General features: G+C 33.2%; 5 protein-coding genes across 5 annotated transcripts; 3 read left to right on the top strand and 2 right to left on the bottom strand.

Annotated features, from left to right (window-relative positions):
- The first annotated feature begins 179 nt into the window (after positions 1-179).
- endos (endosulfine alpha) lies at positions 180-2,684 on the top strand. The gene is made up of 4 exons (XM_013321491.1): positions 180-353; positions 777-824; positions 898-1,014; positions 1,118-2,684. Exons 2-4 carry the CDS (start codon positions 786-788, stop codon positions 1,307-1,309), a joined length of 348 nt encoding a protein of 115 aa, XP_013176945.1. The 5' UTR covers positions 180-353; positions 777-785; the 3' UTR covers positions 1,310-2,684.
- On the bottom strand, positions 2,435-5,890 carry gammaTub37C (gamma-Tubulin at 37C). Its single transcript, XM_013321489.1, has 10 exons — positions 5,676-5,890; positions 5,397-5,599; positions 5,158-5,304; positions 4,940-5,076; positions 4,536-4,730; positions 4,125-4,245; positions 3,724-3,855; positions 3,412-3,594; positions 3,077-3,263; positions 2,435-2,954 (listed from the first exon to the last, which is right to left on the bottom strand). The coding sequence occupies exons 1-10, from the start codon at positions 5,722-5,724 to the stop codon at positions 2,938-2,940; spliced, it is 1,371 nt and encodes a 456-aa protein (XP_013176943.1). The 5' UTR covers positions 5,725-5,890; the 3' UTR covers positions 2,435-2,937.
- A 337-nt stretch (positions 5,891-6,227) lies between these two features.
- Positions 6,228-8,975, top strand: Vdup1 (arrestin family protein Vdup1). The gene is made up of 6 exons (XM_013320375.1): positions 6,228-6,879; positions 6,959-7,075; positions 7,253-7,470; positions 7,734-7,916; positions 8,182-8,367; positions 8,653-8,975. The coding sequence occupies exons 1-6, from the start codon at positions 6,759-6,761 to the stop codon at positions 8,827-8,829; spliced, it is 1,002 nt and encodes a 333-aa protein (XP_013175829.1). The 5' UTR covers positions 6,228-6,758; the 3' UTR covers positions 8,830-8,975.
- Positions 8,976-10,651: 1,676 nt separating this feature from the next.
- Positions 10,652-15,262, bottom strand: alien (COP9 signalosome complex subunit 2 alien). The gene is made up of 8 exons (XM_013321836.1): positions 15,095-15,262; positions 14,526-14,720; positions 14,208-14,333; positions 13,728-13,895; positions 13,231-13,405; positions 12,688-12,826; positions 12,021-12,353; positions 10,652-11,804 (listed from the first exon to the last, which is right to left on the bottom strand). Exons 1-8 carry the CDS (start codon positions 15,146-15,148, stop codon positions 11,660-11,662), a joined length of 1,335 nt encoding a protein of 444 aa, XP_013177290.1. The 5' UTR covers positions 15,149-15,262; the 3' UTR covers positions 10,652-11,659.
- Positions 15,263-16,180: 918 nt separating this feature from the next.
- On the top strand, positions 16,181-19,352 carry RnrS (ribonucleoside-diphosphate reductase subunit M2). The gene is made up of 6 exons (XM_013321160.1): positions 16,181-16,336; positions 16,427-16,660; positions 16,765-17,000; positions 17,157-17,385; positions 18,089-18,307; positions 18,618-19,352. Exons 1-6 carry the CDS (start codon positions 16,277-16,279, stop codon positions 18,768-18,770), a joined length of 1,131 nt encoding a protein of 376 aa, XP_013176614.1. The 5' UTR covers positions 16,181-16,276; the 3' UTR covers positions 18,771-19,352.
- Positions 19,353-19,528: the final 176 nt, after the last annotated feature.

Genomic DNA, 19,528 nt, shown 5'->3' with positions numbered 1-19,528 from the left:
CATGCTGACTGTTAACAAAAAAAAATAGTTTATTCAAAATCTAGATAATACTATTAAGATAAATATCTAATTGTGCTAAAAATATACCTTTCATTTTCGATTTGCGATGGTCTGATCCTGAAAACTCTAAAACGCCTTAAAAATTGTATGAGAAATGATTGGTCAAAAATGGCAATACTTTAAAAAACGCCATTTTTGATTTGAAGAAAATCACGAGCAAGAGCGTTTTTATTTGTTGACCACTATTTTCTAATTACAACGATTACAAGTCTTAGATCGGTATTTTCCATCTGTTCTTTATCTTATCAGCCGCATTTTAAGAAGAAAGTGATCTTATTGTTGCAAGACTTGAGGTAAACAAATAAGTTACAAATCATATTGTAACTGTCATTATAAACTCGTATATTTTTACCATGTGTGTAATATGTTATTGTGCCTCATATGCTGAAAATAATTATATTTCAATGACTAAATGGTAATAACGGTGAAATACAATTGCCCAAGATAAATTGTAATTTTAAAAAAAATAGGGTAAACAAAACATAGCCTTACGACATAACAACAATTCTTTCAAAAAGTTAATACAAGATTCGAAAACTGTATTTTTTCAAAAACTGAAAGGCATAATTATTCCTATTCCTGTTTAAAGTAATGTTCATTCTCAAGCACTTTTATTGTATGTATGACATAAATTAAATTTGTGTTTGTATTGTACCTACATGTTACATAAACGTTGTATTTTGTATTTTTGCTTTAAAAAATTCTCTTTGTTTCAGGCGTTAAAGATGAGTGAATCAGTTGATCAAAATGAACCACCAAAGGATGTAAGTTAAATATAATATACTTAGACTGATTTTCTTTGCAAGAAACATTTTTTAAATGATTTGTTTATTTCAGCCGAAAGAAGTAGAGAAAATGGAGGAAGCTAAGCTAAAAGCAAAGTTTCCAAATGCCATATTAGGTAAAGGGCCTGGAGGACATTCTGCTTTTCTGCAAAAGAGATTAGCTAAAGGGGTGAGTAATATTCAATGATTGAATTTCTTGTTCAGTGTTCTTAAAGTTGTTTAGTAAGAATATTTTCAATTGTCCTAATATTATAAATAAATTTCTTTTCCAGCAAAAATTCTTTGATTCCGGTGATTACCAAATGGCTAAACAGAGGCCAAGTAATCTAGCAGGTCCATTCAAAGCTCCAGCTGTGCCTGCCAAGTTACCAACAGGAGATGCCATCCCAACACCTGACACGGTCCCACTGCGAAAGACCTCCATTATACAGCCCAAGTACCAGGCTCCGAGCCAGACCTCCTAGCCTCGCCAGACAGAGGCAGCTAGCCATTAATTTTAATTCCAATAACTTTTCATTTTGCTAATTCATCTCACTATGCAATTGCTTTTAATTTGTAATTTAAGTTAAAACCCTCTGTGGGTAGACATCTTATTTCTTTTCACAGCTTGATGTCTTCATTGTGATTTGAAAATAATTAGTATATATGTTAAAACTATAACTTTTATAAGAACAACTGTTATATTTATGTATACAATTTAGATAGTAATGTAGTGTCAAGAATGTATGTATTTTTTTGTTGGTATTTAGGTTGGCAGTATCCAATCTTGTTTCAAGAAATGCTGGCACTCATACAAATGAAGTAACTTTAGAAACAAATTAAGAACATTTTATTGGTCAGTAATTTACACTACACACCTAAATAGAAATGTTGATTGGAAACATGAGATTTGATTGATTATAAATGTTTGTGTTACAAATTTTTATAGGTTATTTTAAGAAATAAATTCAGGAGAGTCAGATGAAAAACCTATAAATCAGTGTTACTTTTTATGGGAAAGTGTAAAGATATGGTGAAGAAGAACTAATTGGCATCATAAAAAAAATGTGATTTATTGGTTTTTGTTCCGACGCTTCTCAATTGTAAGTGTTGTAAATTTCAAAAAATAATCACACTTTAGTAGTTGTCTATTTTTGAAACTCTCACTGCATGTTTAGTGCCATCCTTATGATATTTGATGTTTAAAATTATGTATAAGCATTCATCTTGTAATTTTCACATCTTTCATCATGAATCAGTTTATAGCTTTCTGTTGTCATGTTGTGCTTCTGAATCAATAAGTTGCAACTGTAAGTTTCACTGTGGCTTTCCGAGTCCAAAATCTCGGATTAAATCATATTGTTATATCTGTTTTGTCAAAGATGAAAGACAGGGTTAATGATATATTTTATAGAGATTTTGGTGTCGGGAACCCGTGGTCAATAAATCAATAATCTTGTTTTTGAACATCATATATTTTCGCTTTTGTTATTAACCTTGGACTGTGTAAATAAAGCCATTGAACTTAAAGTGATGTTAATATAAGCAAATGGTGTAGGTTGTGCTCTCTTGTAACATTTGTGGGTTTTAAGTAAAATTAAAAATCAAAGTAAGAATTAAACAGTTTATTATTGTAATTTAACGCAGACTAATTAAAATAAAGAATTGTTACAATACATAACACTTATATAACAATTACATTGTAAATCTGTTTTTGCAATTAATTTACTTTGTGATATGATTTTTGTTACTGCTTTACTCGTGGCATAGAAACCGGCAATGTGTTACGCACGGGAGTGATATGCAAAGGGAATGTTGAGAGTTAGTTGTATTTAATTATAATAAATTCTTGATAAGAAATTTTTCGTTTTTGTTACAATCTACCAACGAAAACAAAAGTAGTACATTAAAGGCTAGTAAACAATATGAGACATGGAAGATTCTTAGGCGTAAGATTAACGTTTCTGAGATTACAATATTACATGGCACTTATAAAAAGATTACGACAGATTCTCCAAGTTAAACTTTCTCTTGGTTCCGCTTTCCTTTGGAATGCTTACAACGAAGGTCACCTTACAACCACATGGAGTTTCCTTGTATATTTTGGCCTTTGTTATATTTGACTGCTCTCTGTAAACATAGATTTTAACACATTACCAAATGTGAATATTAGTGCTAGTACTAACTAGACTCAAGGCCAACATCATCTTAAATATTTTATTTACATTCTTAGCTATAAAACATATACAAACCAGGATTCCAATGTACATAATCCGGCGTGGCTGCAGCCTGGTATTCCTGTACGAGGTCGTCGACCACGCCGCGCGATTCATCGAATTCTTCCAATGACTCCTTGAACATGGGCTCTTTGCGGAACACCTCAAGGAACGCTTCACGTTTACGCAGCTTGTCAAACTGTTGCAAACATCGGTCGAATAGCTGCAAAAATAAAAGAAAGATTTGATCAAATACATATATTTTTACGATATGCATGTAAATTGCATTTTTGGCATTACTGATGCAGAGCTATTGCTTTCACACATCACCTCCATACTTATAAATATGAACATATAAAATGTGTACTTACTGAAGAGATGTTTGTGTGATTGGCCAACAACAAACCAGACACTTTATGTGAAGCGTGCACATAAGGCGAGCGTCGGGACAGCGCCACTTGTATAGAGGCGGGACCCCAAGGTATAAACGAGGCTAACTTTCGTTCCCTGATACGCTGCAGTGACTTGTGCACTTGTGATGGATCCACTTCACCCTGTAGAATAGATCAATATCATTTATAAAGTGGATTAAAAGTACAACTCTAAAAAACGGCCTACAACCTCTTCTTAATATTTATTATTGTAGAACTTGCTTCAATTTAAAAGTAATAAAAACTAATTACCTGTATAATATTGAGTATAGATATATAGCAATGCTGATTTGTGCGATCAGGGCTGAGGGAGACCATCATATTCTTTGGCTGCAGCAGTCTTTGCATTACATCTAGTACCGTCGTTTTTCGGATCTTTGGTGCCTACAAAATAACTTGAAATTTGTGTATCTGGTTCATTAACATCTTAACCTTATTATGAATATAATATTGGGTAATTTTTAAAATGGAGTGGATAGATAAGTGGATGGTTAAGAAAAGATGGATGTATTGCATGAAACATTAGTGAGAAGAGAATGACTATAGAATAAAGGGATGACACAAATAGTAGAAGGAATCATTATTCCTACATAAAACTAGAGAGATTTGAATTTTTAGAATGTTTAAAATAAATGTAATTCCACATTACTAACAGTGTTGAGCTCATGATCAGCTGTGAGGGGCGTATACCCGGTCATGAGGAAGTGTAGGCGCGGCGTGGGGATCAGAGGCGCCACCAGGCTGATCAGGTCATTGTTCATGTATGATGGATATCTGCAGCAAATACAATTCATACTATTGTAGCTAAAACTTTCATGAGCCATTACTATGAACTAATTAAGCTTTAAGAAAATGAAGATTATCTGGTGATGGCACTCTGCAAGTTTTATAATGTGGTAGGATGGCCCAAGAGTGGAAGGACTGGCAATTATTCCATCTTCAAGCACTTCTTTAATCCAAATTTCATCCAGATCAAGTTAGTAATTTTGGATTTGTGTGGTAATTATGGTGGATTATTGCCACCCATTTAAGCTTTTTAAAATATTAGTAACATTATGTTTTACCTTAGTGTTGCAGTACTGGCACTCATAATAGTAGACACTAAAGTGTTGATCTGTGCAAACGAAGGGTTCTGTATATGAAGGCGGTCACTGGCAATACGGTTGAGAGCTGTGTTGTCCAGTACCATCACACAATCTGCACTCTCCGTTAAACGCTTTAGTGTGAGTAATGAGTTATAAGGTTGTACCACTACGTCACTGAAAGGGACACAAATATGTGTAACAATCTTGTTAGAATAATTATCTTTGTAAATAGCCATTATCAACTCATGTATGTATGTTTGATATCAATTCAATGTATCTTGCTCTTTAGTTTCACCAAAAATGTAGGCACAGAATTTTTCGTGTGTCAAGGCAATTTCAATTATTTCTAAAAGTTCTGTAGTTTTATAAGCATGAGTGTTTACCTTATTTCATCAAGATTTGGGAAGACACTGTAAGTCTGTACTAGCTTTTTGGGAAACCTGTCTGATAAATGTTCCAATATGTAGGATCCCATACCAGAACCTGTGCCACCGGCAATTGAATGACAGAGGACAAATCCCTAAAAATATAATAAATATTTGATTAAAAATTGTGAAGAAACTACAAATAAGTAAAACAATATTAAATTCTACAAGTTTACCTCTAAATTATCACTACCATCGGCTTCTCTGTTGATTATATCAAACACTTCCTCATTAAGTTTTTCTCCTTGTGCGTATCCCGAAGCCCAGTTGTTGCCCGCACCGCCTCCGTGTTTTGATAAATACACATTTTCAGGATTATAAAGCTGCAAAAATATATCCATCGGACCACGAATAAGACGTTAAATATTTAAAATGCGTAAACATGAAAACAAACAGAAATTCTCCCTTACTCTACCTTGGCATACGGTGAATTCATAATTGTATGTATAACTCGAGGTTCCAAGTCTAGCAAAACAGCGCGAGGGATGTAATGATCATCGTCGGCTTGATAGAAGAACACATCTTTCCGATCCGATCCCGCAGAGGCGAACTCTTCCAAAATTCCCTCCGGAGATATTCCATGTTCAATACACAATTGTTTCCAAAACTCGAAGCCGACTGTGACAAAAAGGTATAATTTGAAATTAACTGAATCGTAAACAAAACGGCACTTTAATTAAAAGTAATAAATTACTTTGATTTCCGCATTGACCAAGTTGGAGAGTTATCATTTCACTCGGCATTTTTATTTTCTTATGATTCTCTTCTTTCTTTGGCAAGATTTATAATCCAATCAAAGGTTAATTTATTTTGGCTGCCACAGTTCGTTGTTTTCTCATTTATTATTTGTTTAAATTTTATTATTCCTACATGTTTTGATCACTGTCAAAAACTTCATTGTTATTGGCCAATATAACAAGATGTTTTATTTGCACCAATAGGGACGAATTCCAACCACCATTCATGAAATCGGATACAACAGATAATAAATAACAAAATATTTAGTTTTCTTAAAATCGAACGAAAACATTTGAAATCGATAACAATCTTCTTTATTTTTCGACTGGCGGTGATTATTTCAAATGATTCTACAATTTCAGTATGCACTGAACTGAATCTGCATAAATTCTCAAATGTGTAACTATAAGAAAAATCTTGTACTTTTATTCCTATCGCCTGTGCCTATGTCAAAGTCAAATATCAAAAGTCTACATTTGTCTTTGATCTTTGATACAAAAGTCAAATTAAAAAAGCAAAAAAGTTTTGTCGGGGAATGTTGCGAAGTCAATTTTTTTCTTACGTTTATAAGTTACGTTTTAATTGACTCTTAATGGTAAAGACTATTATATAAATCAAAATAGATTAATCAATTGAATAATATATTTTCAAAAGTGGTAAATCAATTTGTAATACTCCTACGAGTTGAAGACAAACGTTTTGAACTTGATGGCCTTCACTTAAAATATTTCTTAACTTTGTTCAACCTACGGATTATGTGAGAAGTGCTTAGATTAGGTCATTTAAGGCAAGAGAGTGGTAACTTAGGGTTTAGTTTTTACATTCTTCTACTTTGAATAAGTATTTTTCAATTACTTTCTACTGGAATTGCTTCCGTGTAACAATCTAAATTACGAAATTATTCTGCGCACGTTTTATCCTCATATATTTACATATATCAATCACGTAAATTATTGTGTACACTAGAGCGTAGTATTCTTGTCCATATTTATCGTCTTCGCGGTTACATTAATTGTCAAACACATAAAAGTTGACGAAAATGCCAAGAAAATTGTTGAAATTTTTGATTGTGTTTGATAACACATCACTGTTATACTTTCCGGGTCAGTTTTTGTCTGGGAAAGTATTAATGGAATTGCAAGGCGATACACCAGTGTTAGGTAAGTTGTTACTTTATTGTTTCTCAATTAGTAATTAAAAAAAAAACACTATTTCACATCTTTTCGTAATTCTTCTCAGGTCTACATTTCCATGTTATTGGTGAGGGAGTAGTGCGTGTTGGCTCTGGAAGACATGAGCGTTTGTTTGACAAAGAGAATTATATTGATTTCAGAATGCGTCTTCTTGGGGAATCAGGTAAACACAGAATTATTTATCATAAACTTATTCACATTGGCTTCTATTCTTACTGATAAGTCAGGATGAAATTGTCATTATTATTTACTTACATAGTTCTATTAGATTTATTGGTCATTGATGTTTCTTGTTTAAATATTACTTTGAAATTTAAAGCATTGTCAATTTTATTCACAGGTCATACACCTTCTATATTATCTCCGGGCATCCACAGTTTTCCATTTAAGCTAGGTTTACCGATGGGACTACCATCAACATTCCTTGGCACGCATGGCTGGGTTCAGTACTATTGTAAAGCAGCATTGAGGGAACCAAATGGGTTAACACATAAGAACCAGCAAGTTTTTATTGTTATGAATCCAATTGATCTAAATTTAGAGCCTCCCGTGTTATCTGTAAGTATAATTTTAAATTATTTATCTGTTACTATACTGACAAAACTATAATATACATTCGCATCGTTGAATAATTTATTATTACTACTATCCTACTACTCAGCACCATCTTTCCAATACCACACAGACTAATTATTTAATGTTTCAGAGCCAAATATGTTAAGATGGCCCTGTTAATACTTCTATGCATTTAAAAAATGCAAATTGTCAATCAGACTACCACATATGAAGAGATATTTATTATATCATGTATTTGTATGCAGCAAGAGCTAGAATGCAGTATCGAGCACCGCGTGGGCGTGGGCTGCGTGGGCGGCGGCGCGGTAGCATGCAGTGTGACGCTCGACCGCGGCGCGTACGTGCCTGGTGAGAGCATCGCGCTCTCTGCACGACTCGTCAACAACTCGCGCACCGCTATCAAATGTACGCGTGCTGCGTTAACAGAGGTCAGTCTTACAAGTAACAGACTAACGGAGTATGTCATCATCATCAGTTCTCTATACGTCCCTACCGAGAGGCTCGGAGTCTACCCTAAGTTAGGTTAGGTTAGGATGATTAGGCCATAGTCAACCATGCTGGCCCAGTGTGATTGGTTAACACATATCTTTGAATTTCTTCTCAGATATGTCCAGGTTGCAACACAATGTTTTCCTTCACTGTATGAACGTCGAACGTGATATTCTTTCATAATATTGCTTTTCTGTTTGTTAGACAATCCAGTACTCTGCGCACGGCAAAGTGGCTGCGAAGGAGGTGCGTGAGCTGGCGACGCTGACGCACGGCAAGACGCGGCCTGGAGGCTCCGACGTGTGGCGCCGCGAACTTCTCTACGTGCCTCCGCTGCCGCCCACCAACTTGCGCGGCTGTCACCTCATTGCCGTACACTATGACGTTTATGTTAGTGTTGCCATTACGTAAAAAACACTGTCAAATTATTTAAACAATTACATCCATTGAGTTAATTGGAAAACACAATGTGAAATTTTCACACAGACTACTGTTTATTATGTAATAGAAGCTTACATATCTCATTGTTCAAGTACAATGTGTATGAAATACGCAATTGAAGTTATGTTTATGATTTAATTTTTAATTTGTTATTTTCTGTCCAAAAATAAGTAAAATCAACAGCCACATGCATCTTACAATTAAAAACCAACAGTTGACTATTTCTATCTCCAGTTCATAATAGAGCCGAAGAGCTTAGAAAAGGAGGTGAAGCTGCAGCTACCTATTGTACTCGGCACGTATCCGTTCCGCGAACGTGACGAGGCCGGCGAGCGCGGGGAGCAGCCGCCGACACACTACCCCACCACGCTGCCGGTCTTCCGCGCCTGGCTGCACGACAAGCCGCGCTGATCTTTGTATCAACCCATACAATAAGTACATACATACATACACACATACAATAACTACATACACACTCAAACATTCCATTTTTTTTTTCAAGATATATTTTGCTCAATGTAGAGCTTTAAATTTTACTTTATTTTTACATTTTTTTATGAAATTGATAGCTCCTCGAACGCGAATTGTGTTTTGTTAATATTTTTTTATAAATATTTAATTATTTGTAACTTTATATTATGAAATAAATTTATTGACATCACGCTACTATTGAAAAACATATCAAATTAGTCTATTGAAAACATTAATTATGTTGCCAGGTATTCTGCCGTGAAATCTATCTCAAAAGTAATATTTTATGTAATAAATATTAAAAATCTATATGTTATCCTGCTTTATATACATTGTGAGCGTTTGTTTAATGTATTCTTAGGTTTAAGCGATTAATTATAGAAAACTAAGTTGACTATTTTAATATTGAATGCAATAATGACGTGTTTTTTTTTACTGTTCTATAAAAACTGCTTTTTGCATTACTGCGAGGTTATATAGTCAAAAACTTGTCATGTATATAGTTGCAATTTGATTTATTTCAGTCCAATTAAAAACTATATTAGTGGAACTACTTACTACCTGGGTCAGACTGTCCAGATATATAGGTCCAACTTCGAGAAGGAGGTCAATCGCCGAATCAGACTCGGATGGGTAGCGTTCGGGAAGCTGCGGGGAATCCTCTCGTCCCAAGACCTATAGTGTCTCAAGATGAAGTCTTTGGCTAGTGTGTTCCCACCGTTATTATGAAAGTTTTTAACTTGAATATTTTTCTATGCGAAGGCCAGGCGCTACTAGTGTTTTTATATCATTTATTATCTTTAAAATGTTCGTATACATACGTGAAATGTACAATTATGTGAATCATGTACTTTTTTGGATTTATTTTTAACTGCTGTAATTGTTTTATAATTAGTGCCATTTATTGTTAAATCAAACATTTTTGGTTTTGACTTTTGCTTTGAAATGTACTTGTCTGTAATCCAGTTTTTTCGGCAAACACTATATAAGATTTTAGATAATATTTTATGCAAGCTTTACTCTGGTTTTAGAATATTTACATTGCTTATTTACATATGTATTGACATATATGTTTAAAATATAAATACATAGAATGTATTTTACTTTTTAAAAATTGTAAGAAGTCTAACATAAAATTAAGCAGTTATTAAGAAAATAATGTCAATATAATCTAACCTGTGATAAATTAAACCGTCCAATATATTCGTCTACGTACTATACTACTATAAAAATATAATAAAATTCATATATACTTTTTATAATGTCTTTTTTTTGTAGATTATTGTAAATACACCTTTATTTTTTATCCTGATCGCTTCATAATAAAGTCTAATTCAATTTATCGAAAGAGTGGAAGCTACAAGAAAATAGTAGTATTCATTATAAGTCACAGATCTATATATATAAAATAAAGTGGTGTTAGTTACACTATTTATAACTCAAGAACGGCTTTACTGATATGGTTGGAAATTGGCGAGGAGGTAGCTTAGAGCCAGGAGACGGACATAGGATACTATTTTTTCTTTTTCGAATTTATGCCTTGAAGAGCTGCTTTTTATTTAACTTACTAATATTATAAATGCGAATGTTTAGATGGATGGATGTTTGAAGATATCTCTAGAGCAGCTGAACGGATCTCGATTAAATTTGGCATACGGATAGAACATGGTCTGAATCACATAGGCTACACTAAGTTTTTATATATCCACGCGGATGGAGTCGCGGGCGACAGCAAGTTGTTTTATAAAGAAAAAACAGTATATGATGGCATATGCGTTTTATTCGGCACTGGACTTTTTTTTTGATAAAAACACAAGTTTATATGTTATTCCGACTACATCGTACTTCGCAGTCAAAAGATAAAAAAAGCAGTAACATATCAAAAGTGTACGTAAGCTCAATTAGAGCATTAATTACAATTTATTTAGATTTTCTTATCTTCATGAGTAATTTATTTCTTTACCATTGTTTCTACTGCATTGTTACTTGTAATATATATTTCCATCCCTGTCTTTCTCTTTAAGTAAGACAGAGACGGCAATATGTAATTATACAAGTGAGACGACAATTGAAATTTACAGTTACAAAGTTTTTTTTTTCAAACATTCGATTTATTTACATACGGATGCTATTTGAAGATCAGTATTTAATCATTTATGAATCTACAAACATATCTGTGTTTTTTTTCTAAAGTATTTTTTAACAAACAGAAAATATATATATTTTTTGTCATACACATATTGTTGAATACAATTTGATACCAATATAACTAGTTTAATAAAAAGCAATTTACATTAAGTTATAGAATATCCTTCAGCATTTTTACTATTCACGTAATATTATGGAAAAAACACATTTGCAATGATTAAGAATATTTCTAGATTAGTATAGTAGTATTCAGATATCTTGGCGGCTCTTCACTTCTTGCAAATCTCCACAGAATACAATTTGAGAGATATTTGATAAGAAATATACTAGTAATAACTTTGTGTAAGTTCCGAGAGCATTACCAATATTTCTAATCAGCTGACGAAAAGCAATCTATCGATCAGCTGATGAATGTAACATACATTAAGAACATATACAAAACAGAAGTACAACTGTAGAGATACTATGGAGCTGGATATAGAATTTTCATATTTGTAGCCGGTTGCATAGAGATTGGAAACATCATATTTGCTGATTAAATAATCACGGATGTCATTGATAGCATATGCTGTGTGGGGGGGGATGGGGGGGGAGTAGGCGTGTGAGTGTGAGTGGTGGGTGATCATGCCATCTTGTTGGCGAGTGCGTGGTGCAGCGAGGAGAGCTGCGCGGTCCACTTGTCGAGGGCGGAGTACCGCGCCGCTCCCCGCGCGCCGCTCGCCAGCTCCAGCACCGCGTTCACCTGGTCGATACGTCCGCTGATCGTGCTGCACACACAACAAATACATATATGTATATTGACATTTAATTATTTCAAGTAAGCTTATGTATTAAGCGATTCGTAATAATAACTACATTAGTCAGACTAAATCTTGTAAGATTGTTCTATAGGTAAGTTAATTTCAGGTGATATAGGAATATTTTGATTTCAGATAAATCGCACAGATAAAAATGTTGTTAGTTTTAAAATACTAAATACTCACTTGTCTAAAATACACGTGACCAATAAATTCTCGACCTCTTTCTCATCAATATTGAGCTCCTTGGATATAAAAGGTATATGTATCCTGGTGTATGGACCGATTAGTTTGATGAGGACTTGAGTGCGAATGTTCCTCAGTAAATCTTCAATATGTTCCCGAATGAATGGATCGTCCATTATGTTGTTCCTGTTGTGTTTGAGTATGGATTCAAAGTCGTTGATGTCATTGTTCTGGTACGCCATCACGAGGTTTGTCATCGCGAGAATCTCTGGGTCGTTCTTGTATGGCTTGGCTTCTTGTGAGTCGAAAGGATTTATACCGGATTTCATAAGCCTAAAATAAAAAAAATGTGTCATCATCAGCTCTCTATACGTTCCCACCGAGAGGCTCGGAGCCTACCCTAAGTTAAGGGTGATTAGGCTGTAGTCAAGCACGCTAGCTAGGCTAGTGTGCTTGATCACTTATATTCTTATAATCACTTATATTCTTTTCTTACTAGCTTCACACATATCTTTGAATTTCTTCTCAGATATGTGCATGTTGCATCACGATATTTCCTTCACCGTAAGAATGTCGGATAAACCAACAGAACCAACAGAAAACTGATATATTAGTGAGTTTTATTCATCTATGTTTTCAACTACAACTCACAATTGTTTATACTTACATATTGGCCAACACGAGATACTTGAGACAAGTAGTACGTCTCGGGCTACCGGACTCATCGTAGTTCTTGAATGCCTCAAAGAAGTCTGTATGAGCTTTTTCAAACTCGCCTTCGCGGAGGTGCATTTTGCCTCCACACTCTAAAACAAGCCTTACTTTAGTCAACACATTCTATGCCACTCACTTACCAAGCGAGTTGTTTAGAACAAAAAGTCATAGGGCACGTTAAAAAGGATGTTGTTTGCTCTGACTTGAGATAATTAAAGGTGTAACTTATCAGAAAATATCCCATTCTTTCTATTTCTGCTCGAAAGTCGAATCTAATCTTCCTATATATAATATTATGAATGTTTGGATGTTTGTTTGAAGTTATCTCCAGAATGGCTTTATGGATCTTGCTGAAATATGGCTTAGATATAGAACAGTCCGGAAGAACACATAAGCTACTTATAAAGTTTTTTTTAAACCACGCGAATGGAGTCTCAACCGACAGCTAGTAATGCTGTAAGTAAAATTAGCAAATAACAAAGTAGATTTTGGGTACCTCTAATGACGCCCATGATGAGGGGATGCGGGATAGCAGACTTGATGTGCAGGGACTGTTCATAGAGAGCCTTCAGTTTCTTGTTGTTCTTTTGTGCTGTGTACATCTGGATCTCCAGCGCGTAGATCTCCAGCAGCTGAGTACCCTTCTTTAGGTCATCTTCACCCTCATCAGTCTGGAGTTATATTTACAATTATTTATCTCTTCAATACGCATAATTTATACGACAAATATATAATCACCATTTATTTACCATTTTTCAATAAGAATTATTAGTTTTAGATATAATATATAAAATATTGGTACGTATAGTAAATTAAAAACAAAAAATAGAGTTTGCCCCCTATGTTGTTTACTAGACTGCTGTTCTGGTGTTACATGATAACAATCATCCATACCTATACCATTTATAATATTAGTAAATTCATTTTTTAGAGATACAAACATGTGGGGATTTTAATTTGTTTAGTTATTTGCTTGATATCAGTATCACCAACCTGACAACTCTGATGCAACTGTTTCAATATTTTAGCCAGTTTATTGAAATCTCCCCGGTCGTAGTACAACTTGCCCAGCTTTGTATTTGTCTTGAACCATAGCCTGTCATTCTTTGCATCCTTTAGCGCCTCTAATGTTGTCTCGTAGAAGTCTTGTAGTAACTCCATCTGTTAATTTTATAACATATTAAAAATGACAGACAATATACTTAGAGATCTTAATTACTTTGGGTTGATGCGCCAGCGGAGTAAATAAGTAAGTAGTATACTTAGAGAAACTGAGTAAATATATTTTATAAAACAAACGTTTTTTGTGCACATCTTTAAAATATTTATTATTGTATTGATTTTTTGAATTGAACTATAGTTAAATACATTTATTATAATTTGAATTTTTAGCCTTTAAAATTTTTTGGTCAACTGTCAATGTCAATTGTCAACTGTGACTGCTGCAATGGATGTATTCTTCAATGAACTTACATTTCTAGATGTAGATATATAGTCTAGTATAGAATTTATTGATTTTTCTGAATGATTCCGTGTCACTGCACTTTTGATATATGTGAGGAGTTGCTTGTAACGAGTCATCATTTCCGTGAAATTACCCTGAAAAAAAATTGTAAATTAAAAGAACAAACCTTTCTGACTAAAATGAAGTCCTCTGTTAATGCATTTTTTAATCAAGGATAATTTACTTTAATTTTGTTGTAGAGACACATATATCCTTTCAAAAAGCTATTATTTGGTAATGAAAAGTTAAAGTTAAATAAATCTCAAAGTTTAAATTAAAAAACGTACCAACTTAAAATTAATTTTAATCATTTGCTTAAGAGCTTTAAAGCCCCATTCTCCTTTATCTCCACCTTCCAGTTCCAGAACCTTCTGGAAGCTGACGAGGGCTGCTTTTGGTTCATCCTCTTTGAGCGCTTTACTGTTGTAGTATTGGTTCTCGAGATCAACATCAGGTTCGGAATTACTGTCTTCTGAATACTCCTGTTACATACAAATATATGTCAAATCTTTTAGGCATACAAACTTAATTTAAAAGTAAATTCTTTTAAAGATTTCTAATAATCGAGAAAAATATGGACATAAGTTACATTATATAAATATGTTTAACTGACAAAGCTTATAAGAAAATACAAATAGATAAATTGCAAAAAATAAACAAAAGTCCTATGTAAAATAATTTAGGTTATAAAATTACAAAGAGAAGTTTTGTGCCATATCCACTATGACATTTAGTTTTCCCTAATTCTGTATAGGCGATGAGAAGAATATTGAGAAAGTTTTAATGTAAAACGTATTATGAATAGTTAACCGAACTGATAGTGAAAAATGTACAGAAATAATAATAATTGGCCTACCAAACCGTAGTCTTCTTCTTCCTCGCACATATAATCGTCGTCATTATCCGACATTTTTGAGATATTTTTGGGGCTTGAAATGAATGTATTACACTGATATATTTCAAAATATTATTGATGACTGAACTTTTGTATTTTTCATTGACAGTGATGAAACGGACAGTGACAATCAATTGACATTTTCAATGTGACCAGATAAATAACTGACAAAAATCAAAGATGCCATACCTAAAATTTTTTTTCTACACCAAATTTTTTAAAAGTTGTTATTTTTATCTAAGGACGATTACTGTAAATGGAACACACATTTGATCTAAATGTTAAGTTATTTTTATATAAAATTAATGTTTAAATGTAATGTAATGGTAAGACCCAAGAAATGTACACTTTACGATTTTTTTTTGTCTTGTGTTTGTCGTCAAGTGTTTTCACCAAATGCCAATCACACGTTGTTATCTATTTTGTTTAAAAACGAATGAGAGTTAATACAATTTATGTTTTGTTGGGTTTCGGCAGCAGGGGCAATTCCACGGTATAAAATTTGATAAAAAAAAACTGACTTGCGATTGGAGAGTCACTGACGAATGACTTTATAGCATGATAAAAATATTTCGCGGGAACACAAAAGTTTTTGCAAATGTTATACAGTGAAACTGAGTTATTCATATTTATTAAGTAAAGCATTAAATTCTATCATTACTTTAATTAGATTAAGCATTTTTTTCTCAAATTTAAGTTGTATTTATATGAAAACTAGAATTTAATTTTATAAGGGAGGGGATACCCATTTCGCGCCATTAATTGAAAAACTTCAAGCGTCCAGATTTGTTCAAAATGTTGTATGTTATTTAGAAAACTGTTAAAAATTTTCCTCAATTTTGTTAAAATAAATGTTAATTAGAGTTGAAACATAATGTATTCAATTTGGAAATAGTGAATATGTAAAAAAAAACATGAAAATGGATTTCAATATAACTTTAAAAAAAACTTTTATTTTATTTTTCTCAAACAGTCTTTCCAATTGTAGTTTCAGAACACGCTTTGATTTCCCGCCTTTTTATATGTGTCAACAAGTTTAGACTTGTAGAGGCTCCATTTTATAGACATCTTTCAGTTGAAGTTACGGAGGTTAGCCGCCTCTGAAGTTTTTAATTAAACGTAGTGAAATTTAACTTTCTAAAAATGTCTAACGCGTTTGATAAAGAAAATATTTACGACGCAATGACGAACGTTCATATAAAGGTAGGATATGGCAAACTATTAATACAAAAAACTGATTTGTTCCGGTTTTTTCCAAGGAAGTTATAAGTCATTTATTATTTATATTTACAGTCTCCCGTGAAAAATGTTTTGGCTCCGCAGAATGGAAATGTTGTTGAGTACAAAATGGATGTGGAAAAAGAAGATACGGATAAAGTAGCGGAATTTAATCCCGAATTGGAACCACTCTTGCGAGAAAATCCGCGCCGATTCGTCATCTTCCCCATCCAATATCCTGATATCTGGCAAATGTACAAAAAGGCTGAAGCTTCATTCTGGACTGTAGAGGAAGTTGATTTATCCAAGGTAAGATTCAATTGATACATGTATCGAGTTGCTTTGCTCTACTTGTTTTGCATTACGCTAATTGTTATTTTACTTATCGTGATTTCATTTATTCTTGTCTCCAGGATTTATCAGATTGGGAAAGTTTAAAGGATTGTGAGAGGCACTTTATTAAACATGTTTTGGCATTTTTTGCTGCTTCTGATGGTATAGTTAATGAGAATCTAGTAGAGCGATTTTCACAAGAAGTTCAAATTGGTGAAGCAAGGTTCTTTTATGGATTCCAAATTGCTATGGAGAATGTACACTCTGAGATGTACTCCTTGCTGATTGATACTTACATTAGGGATCCTAAAGAAAGGTATGTTTATTGTGACCAAATGGTTTTTCTTATATCAATAAAAAGTCCTTATATGTGTATCTTGTGCACATTTGAGCAATTAAAGTAGCTAGTTGAATAAGGTAGTCTCTATGGCACATAAACACATGTAATACAACATGAGTTATTTGTTTACAGAGATTTCTTGTTCAATGCTGTTGAAACTTTACCCTGTGTAAAGAAGAAGGCAGACTGGGCACTGCAATGGATCGCCAGCAAGACAGCAAACTTTGGTGAAAGGATAGTTGCCTTTGCTGCTGTGGAGGGCATCTTCTTTTCTGGAAGCTTTGCGTCAATATTCTGGTTGAAGAAGCGTGGCTTAATGCCTGGTCTGACCTTCAGCAATGAGCTGATTTCTAGGGATGAGGTAGGTGATAATTTTAATTTAATCTAATTACTTTCTACAGTAGTTAAGAAACATAGCCCTTATCAACATCAAAGTTAGGTTAGGTCAAATGTCATTATCATTAGTATTCCATGACTATATATAAAATGCTATATAGTTAGATAAGTGAGGAAATTACAACCAATATATGATGACTAAGCATGTTTCTGTTATGTGCTGTAGCTAGAATTTGTATAGTTTTTAAAATACCTACACCACAATTATAAAATGCAAAAATGATGTTCAATGACTTTAGTCTATAAAATCATACAATCTGTACTGATAATAAATTAAAAAGTAGGACATATGATAAGTTATCAGTTCTAAGTAAGTATAACATGTCCTAAGTTAAACTATAGTTGTTATCTCACGTAGATTCAATCTTATCATGTACTCAAGTCAATTAATTTTGCCTACATTTGTCATCCTTAGTCATCTCTTGCATCATTTCATATTGTTGATAAACTTTATGCAAATGAAACGCTATAATGATATTATATACAAATGCTATGTTAAATATTACCTTATTTCATATTCTAAATGATTTATTCTATCTCTGGAAGATTATAGATAGATGTTGCTTCATTTATGCACTATTGCACTTGCATATTTAAATTGTTTGACACTAGAAAAGTTTAAAAATTTCAATGTAAATTAAAAACAACACATTTAATTTTAATTCCAGGGTTTGCACACGGACTTTGCATGCCTAATGTTTAAGTACCTAGTGCAGAAGCCAAGCAAAGAGCGAGTGCTGCAAATCATCAAGGATGCTGTTGTGATTGAGCAGGAGTTCCTCACAGATGCATTGCCCGTGCGGTTGCTCGGCATGAACTGTGAACTTATGTCGCAATACATTGAGTTTGTTGCTGACAGACTACTTGTAGATCTGATCGGAGAGAAGGTAAACATTTTGCAAAACAAGTATCACACTTGTCTGCATCACGGACAGGTGATGAATCCTACTTTAGGTTTAGATGGATGGATGGATGTTTGAAGGTATCTTCAGATTGGCTGAACAGATCTCGATGGAATTTAGCATAAACATAGTCTGGAAGAACACATAGCCTACTAATTAAGTTTATTATTAATTCCTTGTGGGCGACTACTAGTATACATTGTAAAATTTGTAGGTTACACTAATCTGATCTTTTTATATATTTGTATAAGTTCAATCTGCTTATAAAATATTTACTAATTATTTTTTTTTTCAGTGCTACAACACAAAGAATCCATTTGACTTCATGAATCTGATATCATTAGAGGGCAAGACAAACTTCTTTGAGAAGAAAGTGGGAGAGTACCAAAAGTGGGGGGTGATGTCCAACAGGATGGATAATGTATTCACATTAGATGCGGAGTTTTAAGTTATTGTAAATAAGTTTTTAGTTTTGACAGTATTATGGATAACATTCACAATTAATATAGGCGGTTAATTATCCAAAAGTAATACATCTGAAACTTTTTAAACATGTACAAAATGTTGCATTTTACAGCATCTTTCCTCTTTGAACTAGAAAAATAACATTTTCCTATTTGGTAGGTCTGTTATAGAATTATCTGTCTGTCTGTGCAATCATCCAAAAGTTGTAGCTTACAGGAAAGATGAAAGCTCTAAGAAAAGTAGTTTAGTACTAAAATTAGAACAAGGCTTGTTGGCCATTTATTTTTGAGCCCAGTGTTGCATGAAGCTTAGAATATTTATAAACATAATATATAAGAAATATTTTAGGTATTACACTTTTTGACAGTAGCACTGGATGTGCTCATAATTTTCTATGTATTTTTAATTTAAATTATGAATAGTTTAATTATATTACTTAAGAGATTGTTTGATGAGTGTCAAACAGTGATTTGAACTGATCCTATGATAAGATAGTTAATGAGTATTGTATTGTGTTTAAAGTGTAATGATGAAATCATTGAGAATTTAATGATGGTGTATCATTGAAATTTGTGATATAATTTTTTAATAAATATGATTTCTATGAAAAAGTAATTTTATTGACAGATTTTTCACTGTTCAGAAAACGAGTCAACACTTTTTCTTCTCATCAGTACTTATATGGAAAATTGTTTTTTTTTTGTTATAAATGAGAAATAAAAATCAATAGATATAACAAAA

This window comes from Papilio xuthus, unplaced genomic scaffold, assembly GCF_000836235.2.
Source record: "Papilio xuthus unplaced genomic scaffold, Pxut_1.1 DF825946.1, whole genome shotgun sequence".
NCBI lineage: Eukaryota > Metazoa > Arthropoda > Insecta > Lepidoptera > Papilionidae > Papilio > Papilio xuthus.
The sequence above is the reverse complement of the archived record's forward strand: the minus strand, read 5'-3'. Positions and strand labels throughout refer to the sequence as shown.